The sequence below is a fragment of the Melospiza melodia genome, chromosome 29 (genome assembly GCF_035770615.1).
Source record: "Melospiza melodia melodia isolate bMelMel2 chromosome 29, bMelMel2.pri, whole genome shotgun sequence".
Classification (NCBI taxonomy): Eukaryota; Metazoa; Chordata; class Aves; order Passeriformes; family Passerellidae; genus Melospiza; species Melospiza melodia.
The window spans coordinates 1,427,438-1,443,691 of NC_086222.1; the positions used below are offsets into that span (position 1 = coordinate 1,427,438).

General features: G+C 49.6%; 1 protein-coding gene across 6 annotated transcripts in view; it reads right to left on the bottom strand.

Moving 5' to 3' along the window:
* The window catches only part of NCAM1 (neural cell adhesion molecule 1), an 87,117-nt gene that overhangs the window by 8,263 nt on the left and 62,600 nt on the right, over positions 1–16,254 (bottom strand). For 5 of the 6 annotated variants that reach the window (XM_063178606.1, XM_063178607.1, XM_063178609.1 and 2 more), the window contains 3 exons: positions 8,813–8,937; positions 6,723–6,903; positions 103–3,264 (listed from right to left, as the gene is read on the bottom strand). In XM_063178606.1, coding sequence (XP_063034676.1) covers positions 3,185–3,264; positions 6,723–6,903; positions 8,813–8,937 — 386 coding nt within the window. In that variant the 3' untranslated portion in view covers positions 103–3,184. Of the gene's footprint in view, positions 1–102; positions 3,265–6,722; positions 6,904–8,812; positions 8,938–16,254 lie in introns of those variants that run through there. The other variant, XM_063178611.1, reaches the window with a different exon arrangement.

Genomic DNA, 16,254 nt, shown 5'->3' on the forward strand with positions numbered 1-16,254 from the left:
GGGGGGCTGGCCTGGGATGGGGATTTGGGGTTTCCCAGAGCTGCCCTGGATTCCTGTGCATTCCATCAGAGCTCTGCTCCTTCCTGCTCTGGGAATCCCATCCCAGCCCCTCTCCACCTTCACAAGAAACAATTCCTTCCCAAAACCCCACCTAGCCCTGTCCTTCATCAGTCTGAAACCATTCCCCCCTTCCTGTCCCTCCATCCCATGGAAATAATCCCTCTCCCTTTTTCTTCCAGCTCCTCCAGCTCCTGCAAGGGGCACTGAGGTCACCCCAGAGCTTCTCCTCTGCAGGCTGAACACGGGGTGACACCAAAATCCTTTCCTGGGTAAATCACACCCTGCCCCAAAACACGGGGTGACACCAAAATCCTTTCCTGGGTAAACCACACCCTGCCCCAAGTGCCCACCCCATCCCAGCAGAGCCAGGAGAAGCTGTTTTTAAAACCTTTTAGGTAAAACCTTCTTTTTATCCCCCAGAACCCTGGAGGTGCAGGCACCTGCAGCTGCTCCCGGTGAGCAGGACATTCCCAAACCTCCCTGCCCACAAAAACAGCCAAACAGTGCTCTGAGAAACAGCTCTGGGAATGTGGAGGGGCTGCAGCAAACTGGGAATCCTGCAGGGCTCTGCAGCCCCTCACACACGCAGGAACTGCAGGCAGGAAAATCCCAGTGCTTGAGCATCCTCTGCTTCCACATCTGAGCCTCTGCCTCCTCTGTGGCTCTTCTAAAAACTCTATTTAAATTTCATTTTACTCACACCAAGGGCCTGACAGATCTCTGGTACCTGGCATGTTCCAAATCTGCACAGATCAGTGCTGAAAGCCCAGTTCTGCTCCTCATTTTATCCAACAGAAAGAAGCACTTTCTGTCTGTAATCCACGCTGCCTGGGCTCCTGGCTGCTGCGGCGTTTGGGATTCATTTCAGCCACACTAAAGGTGCCACAGAGAACCCTGAGCCCTTCCCAGGGACAGAACCCCCCACAGGTGCTGCTCTCTCTCCACACCAACCTCACAAAGTTACAGAGATCATTTTAATAGCTGTGATTTTGGTGAGAAACATCTCAGCCTCTGTGGATTAGGGGGAAACCCACACAAAGCTGATTTCAGACCTACAATGAGCTCAATTAATGCAGTTAGAGGGCAAATCACACCAGTTCTTAGTATCAGGATTATTTTGCTGCACTTCAGCAAACTCCAAAGCTCTAACAAAGAGTCTACACTCTACAGCACTGGAAATGAGGGGGTTTGGAATAAAAAATAAACCCACAGGCTTCTGTGTGCGACACCTGCATCAAGTTTGCATTTCCAATCCAGACAGGAAAGTTCCAACACAGCAGAGCAGAGAAGGCAGAGCCAGACACGAGTGAGGGCAGGATTCTGTCAGGAGATGAACCCCACCCAGCTGAGAGGCTTTGAGACATTCTGGTTTTAGGAGAAGCCTGGTTTTAGGACAGCATCAGATGGGATGGATCTCATATCCCAATGGACTTCATATCCCAATGGATTTCCTATCCCAATGAACTTCATATCCCAGCGGAGTTCATATCCCAAATTTCCTATCCCAATGGATTTCATATCCCAATGGATTTTCTGTTCCAATTAATTCCTGTTCTAATGGATTTCCTATCCCAATGAACTTCATATCCCAGCGGAGTTCATATCCCAAATTTCCTATCCCAATGGATTTCTTATCCCAATGGATTTTCTGTTCCAATGAATTCCTGCCACAATGGATTCCATATCCCAACGGATTTCCTGTTCCAATGGATTTCATATCCCAAATTTTATGTCCCAATGGATTTCCTATCCCAATGGATCTCATATCCCAAATTTTCTGTTCCAATGGATTTCCTATCCCAATGGATTTCCTATCCCAATGGATTTCCTATCCATGGATTTCCTATCCCAATGGATTTCCTGTTCCAATGGATTTCCTATCCCAATGGATTTCCTATCCCAATGGATTTCCTTTTCCAATGGATTTCCTATCCATGGATTTCCTATATCAATGGATTTCCTGTTCCAATTGATTCCACATCCTAATGGATTTCCTGCTCCAATGGAATTCCTGTTCCAAAGGATTTCCTATCCCAAGAAGATTTCCTATCCCAATGAATATCATACCCCAGTGGATTTCCCATCCCAACGGATTTCCCAAAAATTCATTGGGGTTGTTGTGTCAGGTTTTTTGGGGTTTTTTTTGGGGGGACAGGGTTGTTTTTTGGTGTTTTTTTTTTTTTTTTTTTTTTTGGGTGGGGAGTTCTGGTTTTTTTTCAAAGAAGCAATGCAAAAATCATCTGAATTTTGTCCAAGGGGATTCCCAGTATTTGATACCAAAGATGGCTCTGCTGCACCAGTTCAGCCCAGGGACTGATGCTGCCACACCCACAGCTAGCCAGGAAGATGATTAAGGATCAGTAATTACAACTCTGCTGCTCAGCTCACTCCATCCCAGCCAAGATTTCCTGTCAGGACAGCAAGGAAAGGGATCTGTGTTAGCACAGCTCTGGAAATCCACTGGCACTGGGTGTGCCCATGGGCTGGGTGTGCCCAGCCCCACCCTGCACACCAGGGACGGACAAGGAGGAGGAGGAGGAGGAGGAGGAAGAGCAGCAGTGGGATCCCAGCAGATGTTTATGGTCAGAGCAGCACGGCAGGAAAACCTTCCAGACATTTGGATCCACATGCAAAAGCCCCCAGAGACATGGGCAATCAGCAGGATGGTCTCTGACAAATCTTCTCTTTCTTTTTACAGTCTGTGGGTTTGTGGATGGGGCCTCCTTTTGCACAAGATCAGCACCAGATGTGCAGAGAAATGAGTAAAAAGCAGGATCTTAAAGGCTTTCAACATTGCACCTTCCTTTGATGAAAACAGCAAGCAAACAGCACAAAAAAAAAATCTTTCTTTACATCCATTTAAAAGGGCAAATTCATTACAAGAAACAAAAAAAAAAGTTAAAGAGAAAAAAACTTGGCTTAAACCTTTTTTCCTTGTTACAAAATACTGACTCTTTCAAATTAAACATTTTTTTTAAGTTCTGTGTTTCTTTTTTTGTTTGTTTTTCTCTGAACTGACACGATCCTCTGAAGCAAAGTTATCTCCTTCCACACCTTGGTGGGACCTAGGCCTTCCCAAGCAAATATTGCTTTATTTGACTCTTTTTTTTGTTTTTGAAAGTTTCTAACAGAGCAAAAGCAGAGTCACTGCAGAGAGAAGCAATGAGACAAAGGAGGACGACGCTGATGGACTTCCCAAGGTCGCTGCAGGTGCCAGACAATGGTTCCCAGGAGGGGGGATATGGTTGTTTGAAAAACAAATTTGGTGCATGTGGCAAGCGTGGATGTTCCCCGTGAGATCCAAGGTGACCATGGATGACAGACATAGGAAAGGAGTTGGGGGAAAAGGGAGAGGGGAGGGAAAGGAAGGAGGAGAGGAAGAAAAAAAGAAAGAAAGAGAGAGAAAAAGAGAGAGAGAGAGAGAGAGAAAGAGAGAGAGAAATAGATAAAAAAAATTAGGTCATAAATACAGAAAACATAAGAATCAAAGGTTTAATTTAATCTCGTAAATTAAAATGGCTCAGGGTTCAAGGAGCAGCACATTCAGCACAAAAGGGGCAGAAGCTCAGCAAAGCCCAAAGCTGCAGAGCAGGGTCCAAGGCAGGGCGGGGAGGGTGGGGAGTGCAGGCAAATGAGATTCAAATGAGATTAAAATGAAGGGACAGAAGGGGCTCAGCGAGACACAGGGAGATGGTGTCTGGAGCCTGAGAGCACAGCGCTGCCTTCAGCAGGCAAAAAAGGAAAACAAGAAAAGCTTTGGTGCAGCAGAGAATCCACCTGCCTGTCCAAGCCCTGCCCCAAAGCCTGGACAACACATCCACTTTATCCTGAGGGAGCACCAAGGTCTCAGAATCTCTGACTCTGCCATTCAGCCTCCCAGCTGCTTGGGAACCACTCCAATGCCAATGTGATGATCGTTGTTATTATTGTTATTATTGTTATTATTACTGCAAATAACACCCTTATCCTTCCAGCCACTCAGAGCTCTGCACAGGTGAGGGGAACAAAGGACTGCACACAATAAATGCACATTTTCCTGCAGGGAATCCCTGATTATTGCTGTCAGGCACAGCACAATTCCTGTTACGGCTCTGGCTCTGACTCCTGCACAGCCCATTCTGAGATAAAAACACTGAAATGCCATGGGAAAGGGAAAGGGAGGGGGAAAGGGAAAGGGAAAGGGAAAAGGAAAAGGAAAAGGGAAAAGGAAAGGGAAAGGGGAAAAGGGAAAGGCAAAGGCAAAGGGAAAAGGGAAAAGGGAAAAGGGAAAAGGGAAAAGGGAAAAGGGAAAAGGGAAAAGGGAAAAGGCAAAGGGAAAGGGGAAAAGGGAAAGGCAAAGGCAAAGGGAAAAGGGAAAAGGAAAGGGAAAGGGAAGGGGAAAGGGAAAGGGAAAGGGAAAGGGAAAGGGAAAGGGAAAGGGAAAGGGAAAGGGAAAGGGAAAGGGAAAGGGAAAGGGAAAGGGAAAGGGAAAGGGAAAGGGAAAGGGAAAAGGGAAAGGGAAAGGGAAAAGGGAACAGGGAAAAGGGAAAAGGGAAAAGGAAAAGGGAAAGGGAAAAGGGAAAAGGGAAAAGGGAAAAGGAGAGGGAAAAGGGAAAGGGAAAGGGAGAGGGAAAAGGGAAAAGGAAAAGGGAAAGAAAAGGGAAAAGGGAAAAGGAAAAGGGAAAAGGGAAAGAAAAGGCAAAGGACACACAGAGCCTCTTCCTTGGCAATGAAACCTGTGGGGTTGCACAGCAGAGGAAAAACCAACCTGTCCCTGGAAATATTCTCATCAGAATCTCAGTCTGGGCACCAGGGAACACCTTGGGAGCCCAAGGTGACAAAAACCCAGGAGAGAGAGTCACAAAGGCAGCAATGACCAGGCACTGCACAAGGACACAGCCCTTTCTGAGGAGCAGCTGAGGTCCAGCTCCTGGGGCAATCCTGCACACCCAAAATCTGAATTTTCCACCTGCAACATCTGAGAGGCAGGCTCAGCTCCCAGCTCCTCCTGGGCTCCACACCGAGCTAAGCAAGGAGTAACTGCAGAGAGGCCAGGGAACTTTCACCTCTGGTCACAAACTGGCTTTCCCCTGGTTTTTAGAGGGTTCCTGCTCATGTTACATGGATTAAAGGGCTCAGAGGGGGAGCAAGGGTTAGAGCTGCTGCAAATGAGAACCACAGAGTGAGTTAATGAGTTACTGAGGGTCCTTCCACCCAAAACTACGCCCTGTCCAAGCACCCCCAGGCTCTCCTTTGGCCCATCTCCCTCCTCCTCACTGCCAGCCCCACTTTCCCCACTTTTTCACCCATTTCTGTGCTCAACAACGTGACCTGCCTCAGCCAAGGGGGCTGCAGCATTCCCACAAGGGCTCAGCTGCTCCCTCCAGCCAGGGAATGGGCTCAGGGGAGCAGGGACTGAGTTCTCAGGGAAAGACTGAAGGAAACTCTCTGCTTTCAAGAGAAAACATGAATGAAATCCCACCAGGATGGGCTGGAGCACCAACCCTGCCTGTGCAGGGCAGCCCTGACTCAGCACCCCTGTCTTTAACCACCACAACTTCAATTTACAGCTACTCCAGCCACCCATCCTCAGGCTTTGGTTGCTTTGTGTGGGTTTCCCCACTGCTTTTTTTAAGTGTCCACATGTAGAAAAGAAATCCTAACTGTCCTTCCAACAGATTGCCACAAAGTGCTCAGTTCCAGTTTCCCAGCTGAGAGCTCTGCTTGGCTTTTGCAGTAATTGTCCTCATCCCTCACTTTATGAGCACACCAATAAGTACACTCTGTTTTAAGAGCTTCCAGCAGCACCCTAAAGCCTTTGAGTTATTTTTTCCTGATGTCCTCCTCAACACTGAACCGTTGCTGCTTGAAAATCACTGTCATTTGGTAATTTGAGCTGAAAAATGCTCAGAGAGAGACATTTCACTGTAGCCATGATATTTTCTGAAAAATCCTTTCCTTGGGATTTTTCCTCCTGAGAAGCTGAGAGCCTCAGGAACAAAATGCAAACAATGGTTATCTGCTGCTGTGGAATGCAACAGGTGCATCTGGGATTGGTCTCGTGGGGTTGTTTGTAATTAACAGCCAGTCACAGTCAGTTGGCTCGGACTCTCTGGGACACAAACCTTTGTTATCATTCTTCTTTCCTTTTCTATTCTTAGCCAGCCTTCTGATGAAATCCTTTCTTCTATTCTTTTAGTATAGTTTTAATATAATATATATAATAAAATAATAAATCAAGCCTTCTGAAACATGGAGTCAGATCCTCATCTCTTCCCTCATCCTCAGACCCCTGTGAACACCATCACATTTCACTGCCTTCCCATCCGAGTGCCAGCAAACTCCTGATGCCTTTACTCCTCCAGAGATGGACTGGGGCAATCTGCCTCGTGCAGAGCATCACCCTGCAGAGCTGAAGGCCCTGCTGGCGTTCAAAACACAAACTCCACTTCCCACTCTCCGAAAACTTCTCCTACCCCACACAAGGAGCCGCCATTCCCTGGGAGCAGCCAGGCAGGGGTTCCAGCCCCACATACCTGCCACAGGTATGCACGCAGCCACGACCCTCAGCCTCGGGCGGGGGCACCGACCATGAGAGAATGGGCTGGAAGCAAGCGAGCTCTGGGGGTTACTGGGGCACACGGGGGCAGCTCGGTGGCATTAGGGGGGCACAGCAGCAGTACCTGGGATCACCGTGGGCTGCGCCGAGGTGCGGAAGGCGTAGTGGGCAGGCTTGGACTTGCCCTGCTGGTTCTCAGCCACCACGTACACCTCGTAGTCGGCGTTCCAGTCCAGGGATTTCAGCATGACGTGGTCGCTGCCCGACGGCAGCCGGATCTCGGGCTTCCACTCCGAGGAGTGCTTCTGCAGGGAGGGCACAGGGAGCATTAACTCTGTGATCCACAGAAAGCTGACTGTCAAAAATGTGTGTTTTGTCTGACAGGGCATGGTTGTCATAGTCAGAACTGACTCTGACCCACAGAAAACTGACTCTGGAAAATGTGTATTTAATTTGACAGGCCACTGTTGTCACTGACTCTGGGACCCACTGATTCTGACAATCAGAAAGCTGATTGTCAAAAAAGTGTATTTTATTTGACAGAGTGTGGCTGCCATAGTGAGCACTGACTCTGACCCACAGAAAGCTGATTGTCAAAAATGCGTATTTCTGTGACCCACAGATGGTGAAAAATGTGTATTTCTGTGACCCACAGGCTGTGAAAAATGCATATTTTATTTGACAGGGCAGGGCTGTTATAATGAGCACTGACTCTGTGATACACAGAAAGTTGATGGCGAAAAAATGCATAATTTATCTGACAGGGCGTGGCTGTCATAATTAGCATTAACTCTATGATCTATGGAAGGTTGATTGTGAAAAATGTGTATTTCTGTGACCCACAGGAAGGGAAAAATGTGTCTTTTATTTGACAGGCCACTGCTGTCATTGACTCTATGATCCACAGAAAGCTGATTTTGCAAAAAATGCATAATTTATCTGACAGGGTGTGGCTGTCGTAATTAGCATTAACTCTATGATCTACGGAAGGTTGCTTGTAAGAAATGTGTATTTTATTTGACATGCCATTGCTGTCGTTGACTCTATGACCCACAGAAGCTTGATTGTGAAGAATGCATATTTTATTTGACAGGGCAGGGCTGTGATAATTAGCTGACTGAGCTATCTCAAGTGTGATATAGATCTCCAAGAGCTTATAAAACCTGGCTTGACCAATTTATCAATTATCTTCTGTTCATTGAGCAGTTTTCTTTATCTCCTCCACAACCAATCCTCCAGGAGATGTCTCCTGTCCATGGCCACTGAGTGTCCCTGCACAACTGATAAAAATGCTTGGCCCCTCCCCCTGGGTGGAGCATTGGAGATTCTCCACCCAGGGGGAGGAGCCAAGCATTCCCACCTGGACACAATCTGAGGTTTGGGACACCAGCACAGCCTTTCCACTGGATTCCCAGAGGAACAGCAGCTGCCTTTTCCACTGGGATCTTCAGAGGAAGAAGATCTACACCCTTTCTCCAGGATCCCTGCTCCAGCAGAACCACCCCTGACACTGCAGGAGGGCTGAGCCACAATTCCCATGGGACTGCTGCCAGCACCCTGACCCACAGGGTGTCAGGCTGGGTTCTGACTCTGTCAGTGTTGGTTTAGTTCACTGCATGGTTTATTTTGATTTTATTTTCTTCCCTAATAAAGAACTGTTATTCCTGCTCCCGTATGTTGGCCTGAGAGCCCCCCTTAATTGCAAATTTGGAGGGAAGGGGTTTACATTTGCCATTTCAGGGGAGGCTCCTGCCTTCCTTAGCACACACCTGTCTGTTCAAATCAAGACAATTAAGAAACCCATTGCTTTTATAGACAGGCAGATTTAATTGCTCCTCTAATTCAAACACCATCACTGCTGGCTAATTAAGAGACTACTCTTTGGTAAACAAATCTCTATGGCACATTCCACATACCAGGATTCACTGAAACCCTCCAATGCTGTTGGGGGGAGAGGCTGAGATGCCAAAGCAGCCTCTCTCCTGCTCAGAATCCTGTTTTCTGAGACAAAATCCCCTCATGTCCTCCTCTCATTCTGTCCCATCACTAAATTATTTCCAGAGAGCAAAAGCTGCAAATTCTGTTCATTTAAAAGTGCTCCTTCACATCTCAGCATGTCAGATTAAACCAGGTGAGTCACAGAGATTCCTCCCTTCAACCCAGCCCTCCCAGGGCCCAGGGAGGCTCAGAGAATCAGGGCTGTGCCACACTTACAGCTTTGTACTTGATCAGGTAGTGCCTGATCGGGGAGCCACCGTCGTCCTGCTTGATGACGTTCACCTTGATGGAGTTGCCATCCTCTCCTATGTGACCTTCCAGCTTGGGGGCACTGGGTTCCCCTGCAATTCAGGGCATTCAGGGTTATTTGGGGGAAAAAAAGGCATTATCAAGGAAAAAGTGCTCGTAAAAGATGAGAATACTTCATCGTCCTCAGCTCAGGATGAGCTGACCCAGACACAGAGGACACCGTGTGTCTGAGGTAAATACTTCCCACACCCAAGTGTTTCTTGCATTTGAAACACCAAATTTCCATTTTTGCATGTGCTGGAATGGAGTCAGTGAAAGAGATCCCCCCACCCCAAGAAAACCCCACAGCAATGAGCAATTCCTGTAAGAGCTGCTGTGGAACACCTGGCAAACACCAGGAGGGGCTCTGTGGCTGCTCCTGTGGGTTGGGATGTACAGAGCACCACTAGGAAGGACCCCGTGCCTCTCACACAGACCCAGGTCTGCACTCGGGATTTGTTTGGGGGTTTTAGAGCTGCTGGACAACTTAAATCAGAACCCAGAGCACGTCCCCTCACCCAGCCTGCACTGTGGAACTCCAGGGGATGCTGGAGAGGAATTCAGAGAAACCCCTTGGCTCCTCTAGAATCATTTCTCCTCCCTTTGTCCTCTAGAATTTCTCCATTTCTAGGAGAAAAAGGCCACCATGTCCCAGACTGCAGAAAATGGAAATGTCCCTTCCTCCTGCAGGGCAGGAGATTTACAGGAGGGATTTACAAGCCCAGCCCTGCAACCCACAGCTCCCACACTGCTTTTCCTCCCCAGCTCCTCAATTCCTCCATGCCACGGAGGATCCCAGTCCCACCCTGCAGCTCTGCTAAAAAAGCCAAATACAGGAGGTCTGAGCGCAGATTTGCACCCTGGATTTGTGTCCAGCTCAGGAAGGTTCATCTCCCAACATCCTTCAGAAGGAATCTGGAGCCCTTTCCCCTCCCTCCTGCCTTTCAAAGGAATATGAGCACAGTTTTCTGGTGAAACACCAATGGAAAACTGCAAGGAGCTGATTTAAGATGAATTCCATGCTGCAGCACTGCTCCAAGCAGGGAATCAATCCCACTGCAGGAGTGTGGGACACACATCTGTGTTTAACAACTCCTCTGATGGGTGTAAAGAGGCAGCACTCCTTTTTTTCCAGGCTGTTTTGCTTTTCCAAATCCTCTCCTCTGCCTTTACCCCACTGCAGGGCTCCCACACCCCCTGGATGTTCCAGATGTGGATCCCACCCTGGCACAGCTGTCCCAGTGCCCACTGAACAGGAAAAGGTGACACAAGTGTGGTTTAAGGCACAGACAGACAGGAAATCTCCATCCTCACATGGGCACATGGAACACCTCAGTTAAACAAGCAGAGATGTTTTTTTCCTCCATCCCAAAACACAAACAGCACCACAAAGTCCCCGCTCTTGGCTGTGGGGCTGAGCAGCAGGAGCTGCTCTGCAGTAATTGTCCTGGTTAGTCACCAATTGTCCTGTTAGCCCCCAAACTCACAGGAACCAGAAGGCAAAGCCTGGTTCTGTCACCCTGAGCCCAAAGCAGCCCCCAGGGCAGCCCTGGCCCTGCTCTGGGTGAGCCCTCAGGAGCAGCTGGGCTGAGTTCTCTCAGCGTTGGTGAGAGAATTCACCAACAGGGACAGAGCAAGAGCAGCATCTCCTCGCTCCTTCCCCACTCCCCATCTCAGAGCTGATCACTGATTGATCATTAATGAGCACAGAGATCCCCCAGGGCTGAGGGAACACTGCACTTACAGAATCTGACCTTTCCTCTAACACAGCCTGCATTTTGTTCCCAGTGACTGAGCACTGAGACTAACAGGAACATCCTCTGAAAAGATGCTTATTCTTGATTTGAAATGTCAGAGATGCTGCTGTACCTTACACACAGCCATTCCCATGATTAATTACCTGCTCTGCTGAAACTTCTCCTCCTTTTCTTCATTTGAATTATCTAATTTCTAGCTCCTGATTCACCCCTTCCTTCCCAAAAGTTTAAATTCATTTCAGCTTTGAGAAACATTTCTCTTCAAAGAAAAGAACACTCCTAAGTGCTGAAAACCAACAGGTGGAGCAGTGCAAGCCCTGCTAAGGCATAGTTTTCTCTCCAGAAATAAATATTTATTTCATTGATCTCAAGCAGGTGGATGCAATCCAGACACAGGGCTGTAAAACGAAAACTGGGTTAGTGTGTCAAACAGAGGAGGAAGAAGTTTAGTGGGAAAAGTTTAGTCCAGCAGAATCAGCAACCCTACGATGAGCGAAGATGTGAGTAGCTGCAGAGAGAAGGTGGTCAGAGGAGGATTCATGCTCACACATGCACGGGGGCTGCAAGGCACAACAGCATCCAGGGGTGCTCCATGCTCAGCCAGGGCAGGAACCAGCCTGTCCCTCCCTCCTCAGAGCCCTCCCAGCTCTCAAACAGGGGAACCCCTCAGGGACCCCCCTCTGCTGCTGCTGCTGCTTGGCTGGGGAGAGGCAGCAGCTCCACAGAGCCCAGATCTCCTGCTGGATCACCAAATATCCGATCAAATCCTCTCTGTGCAGGACCTTGTGCTCCCAGGGATTGAGGCTGATGCTCAGAGCTCCCCCAGGACACTCAGCGAAGGAGAAGAGCCCCAGGCAGGAGCTGCAGCTGGGACAGGAGCAGAATTTTCTGGGATGCAGGAGAGCCCAGCCCTGCCAGGGGCAGCTCCACAGGAACCCAGGGCCAGTCTGAGCAAGGAGATGAGGGCTTTTCTCCAGGCTCCCAAAGCTGCTGGGGGCAGGGGAGCTGAGGGCAGGGCTCTGAGCCATTGCATTGCCAATTTAATTCTCACCCACTCCCTGCTAAGCCATCAGCACTCTGACCATCCGCTGCTGCAGGGAGCAGGGAATGTCTCCTGGTATCCTCTGAACCCTTTGGTTTCTATTCAGGGCTTCCTTGCCCTAACACTGCTCTGCTGGATGGCAGAAATTCTTGGTTTTATTTTCAGAGGGCGCCACGAGCACCAGGAGTGGTGAAACTTGAGGTGGGGAGAAAAGAGAAAATGAAAAATCTCTGAGGTTAAATCCCTGCCCAGCTGGCAGCAAGGCAAGGTCCTGCATCCTCCCTGTGCTCAGAGAGCAAACCTGGGGAATTCTGCAGCAGAGGAAGGAGGGAAGGGCTGATTTCTGCAATCTCTGAGCACCACAAAACCAGGGAACAAACACCAGGGAGGTCAAAACCACAGAGAAAGAACAGGCTGGGGGTCGGGGTGCACGTCAGGGGAGCAAACAGCAGCAGCAGAAATAAGGAACAAAAGCAGAGGTGCAGGAACAAGACAGGAACATCTCCCACCCTGCTGGATCCAGCAGAGGGAGGAGACAGGACAGGGCTCTCTGTGCATGCATGGGGAGGTTACTGGTGTTAGTTCTGCTCTCCTGGCAAAGCCCAGCCTAAATCCTTTCCCGGCCAAAAAGGCAATTCCAGAAGCAGAAGCATGAGCTTCCCTCCCTGCCCGGCTGGGACTGGGCTCAGGGTGAGGTGTGGCAGTGCCAGGAGCTGCTCTGCAGCACCCCACAGCTGCTGTGGGCTGAGTCCAGCTCACACAGAGCCAGGCTCAACCCTCTGCTCCTCAGCTTAAAGCCTTGCCAGGCTCAGCCATCTGCTCCTGCTTCTGCTGGGGACCATCAGCTCCTGGGAGCTGAGCTCAGCTCAAAGCCCTGCCAGGCTCAATCATTTGTTCCTCAGCTTAAAGCCCTGCCAGGCTCAATCATCTGCTGAGCTCAGCTTAAAGCCCTGGCAGGCTCCCCGAGCCTCAGTGGAATGAGGAATGAGGGGCTCTGGCAGGAGCCAGATCCTCCCTCTGATGAGATCTGTGTGAGGTCTGGCTCCCACCACAGACTCGGTGTTGTTTCACAGGATTTGGATGCAGAATTTTATACAGAGAGAGGATTTTATAACAGCATTTTACAGAGAGAATATTTGACAGCACAGCTCTCATTCTAGCTAGGCTTGAGTTTCACTCACAATAAAAAGGGAATTATTTCTTAAATCAAATTGTGACACACTCCAAATAACCAGATTTCTGAGAATTCAGGGTTATTTTTGAAGGCTACTAAACAGTGTGGATGTGTGCCTGTATCTCTATAGAAATGTGTATTTTATAGGGCCAAAATGCTGCTACAGCAACAGGAAAGAGGGTGCTCCAGAACTGAGCCCTAATTTCCCATCAGATTCCAGTCTGTGGTTGGTCCCACAGAGTGGCAAAAGGATTTTGGCCTTTGGTGCTCACTCCAGAGGATTTTCAGCACCTTCCTAGCACAGTTCCTTGCTGGACTCTGAGAGCGAAGAAGCAAATGACTGAGCCAGGTGATTTTTTGGGGTTTTTTTTCCTGTTTTCCCTCCAAGTCTTTTCCATCTCAATGCAGAGGACTGAAGTCGAGTTCTTCCCATGCAGACAGTGACGAGCAACTCCTCCAAAAAAGGCTCGGTGAGATTTTTGTATTTTTGGGGTTTTTTTTGGAATTTGGAGATCCCACAGGGGAATCCTCACCCCAAAAATCTAGGCAACCAATTAGAACAAAGTGTTTTACCTTCTGTTCACCAGCGAGGACGACATCATCAGCACCATGCAAGCCACATGACAAATTCACATGATACGCACGCACATGAGTTTGGTTGAAAGGAAAGTGGAGGAGGTCACATGGAAAATACAAAAAAATTAAAAAACTGATGTAAACAATGGGCAAGGGAAAAAAATCAACAACAGAATTACAGAGTAAATAAAAATAGGAGCAAAATTAAATTAGCCAGCATATATCAGAAACACTGAAGGGGGGGACAGTAAAACCACCTGGAAAATAAGAATATTAAACCACAGCAAGCACTGAGTTATGGCCTTGTGTTAGGCACAGCTGCGTCACTGCTTAGTCATAATACGAGGAACAAAAGGGACAAAATCATTGGAGTGAGTGCCAGGACTGCTGCAGGAATCCACAAAACTGCTGGGAAGAAAAAGGGAATTATTGTTATTCCGAGGCAGAGGAGGTGAAAGGGTCACAACCAGCCCAAAAGGAGGACAAACCACAAACCCTGGCACCCCACAGTGGTGTGTCCTCCCTCTGCAGCACCAACTGCTCCTGATCAACAACAACAACAACAACAACAACAACAACAACAACAACAACTGCAGGAGAGAGAACCCTGCTGAGGGACCATGGCCAGGGACACTTCTCACCCAGGAGCTGCGGCTGGATGGGGTCAGTGCAGGCAGTGACACCAAGGGGATGGGCAGGGATCTGCCCCAGGACAGGGAATCCATCCCCAACGGGATCCAGGGAAAGGGAATCCATCCCCAGTGGGGGACAGGGAATCCATCCCCAATGGGGGACAGGGAATCCATCCCCAATGGGATCCAGGACAGGGAATCCATCCCCAATGAGACCCAGGACAGGGAATCCATCCCCAATGGGGGACAGGGAATCCATCCCCAGTGGGATCCAGGACAGGGAATCCATCCCCAATGGGGGACAGGGAATCCATCCCCAACGGGATCCAGGGACAGGGAATCCATCCCCAGTGGGATCCAGGACAGGGAATCCATCCCCAATGGGATCCAGGGACAGGGAATCCATCCCCAATGGGGGACAGGGAATCCATCCCCAGTGGGATCCAGGACAGCGAATCCATCCCCAATGAACAGGGAATCCATCCCCAATGGGGGACAGGGAATCCATCCCCAATGAGACCCAGGACAGGGAATCCATCCCCAACGGGATCCAGGGACAGGGAATCCATCCCCAATGAGACCCAGGACAGGGAATCCATCCCCAGTGGGATCCAGGACAGGGAATCCATCCCCAACGGGATCCAGGACAGGGAATCCATCCCCAATGGGATCCAGGACAGGGAATCCATCCCCAATGGGGCTCAGGGACAGAGAATCCATCCCCAATGGGGCTCAGGGACAGAGAATCCATCCCCAATGGGGGATCCAGGACAGGGAATCCATCCCCAACGGGATCCAGGGACAGGGAATCCATCCCCAATGAGACCCAGGACAGGGAATCCATCCCCAATGGGATCCAGGGACAGGGAATCCATCCCCAATGGGATCCAGGACAGGGAATCCATCCCCAATGGGGCTCAGGGACAGAGAATCCATCCCCAATGGGATCCAGGACAGGGAATCCATCCCCAATGGGGGATCCAGGACAGGGAATCCATCCCCAGGGGAGGCAGCAGCTGCTGGCAGGGATGGACAGTGCAGGAATGAGAAGAACTCAGCTGCCAGCTCAGCACTGAGCCCGAGCTCCCTTCCCAAATCTCTCCAGAACTCGCATTTCTCACCTCTGTCTCACCCTAACGAGGCTACTCCACAGAGCTCTGGTAGTTCCCTGCTAATTTGATGTACAGAGAATTAAACCCTTAATCTTTTGGGTGCTTGTCTCTGACAAGATTAGGGACAGACCATTACAGGCAAAGAACTGATGGCACAAAATGTAAAATCCATTTGTTACAGCCAAGCTCTCAATCCATTCTCTTCAAACACAGAACTCTGGGCACTGTGAAGGAGGGAGGTTTAGGAGTTGCTGTGAGGTTGCCTGGAAGGAAAATCCGTGTTTTCTGGTCAGGAAGAAACCTCTCCCAAGCAGCAGTAAATTCAATATAACTGAGATTTCACACCAGGCAAGAGAGGCTCCTGTCCTCGGGAGAGGGGCTTTAGGTAAAGATCAAGGGCACCGTTAGCAGCATGAAGGGAATAAAATGGTTTGGGTTGGAAGGATTATCCACTCCTAGGCAGAGGCAATTTCCACTGGGTTGCTCCAAGCACCTTCCAACCTGAAAAAAAATTCCTTTTTTCAATGAACTGAACCACTGCAAGGCAAAGCAGGTCCCAGAGCGGAGAGAGCTGCAAGAAAAACGTAAAAACTGGCACAGAACTGATTCCTGGAGCAACCTCAGAGAGTTAAACCCAAGGAGAGACATTCCTGAAGCTCCTCCATGCCTCCAGACATCTGCCACTGATCCCACACCCCAAAGGCAGCAGAGAGCCCTGCAGCCTCTCTGGGTTTCTGTCCCTGCCTCGGTGGTGCCCAGGGCAGCTCCCACTCCCCCATTGCTGCTGCTCTGAGCCCCAGGAGGGGCCAGGGGAGGGCACAGAGCCCTCCCAGCAGCAGCAATGAAATGAAGCAGAGCTGGAGCAGCATCTGCCCTGTCCCTGCTGCTGAATCCCCCATTTGCACAGGCTGCAGCACAGCCCAGCACAGCACACCAACAACAGCTCTGCTCCTGCTCACAGCCTGAGCCCCAGGGCAGGGAAAGGAAACTTCCCCCTCCTCCTCCTCCTCACACGCAGCCCCCACACCACCAAAACTGGGAAATGTTTATCATTAATTAGCTCTCAGCAGCTTTTCT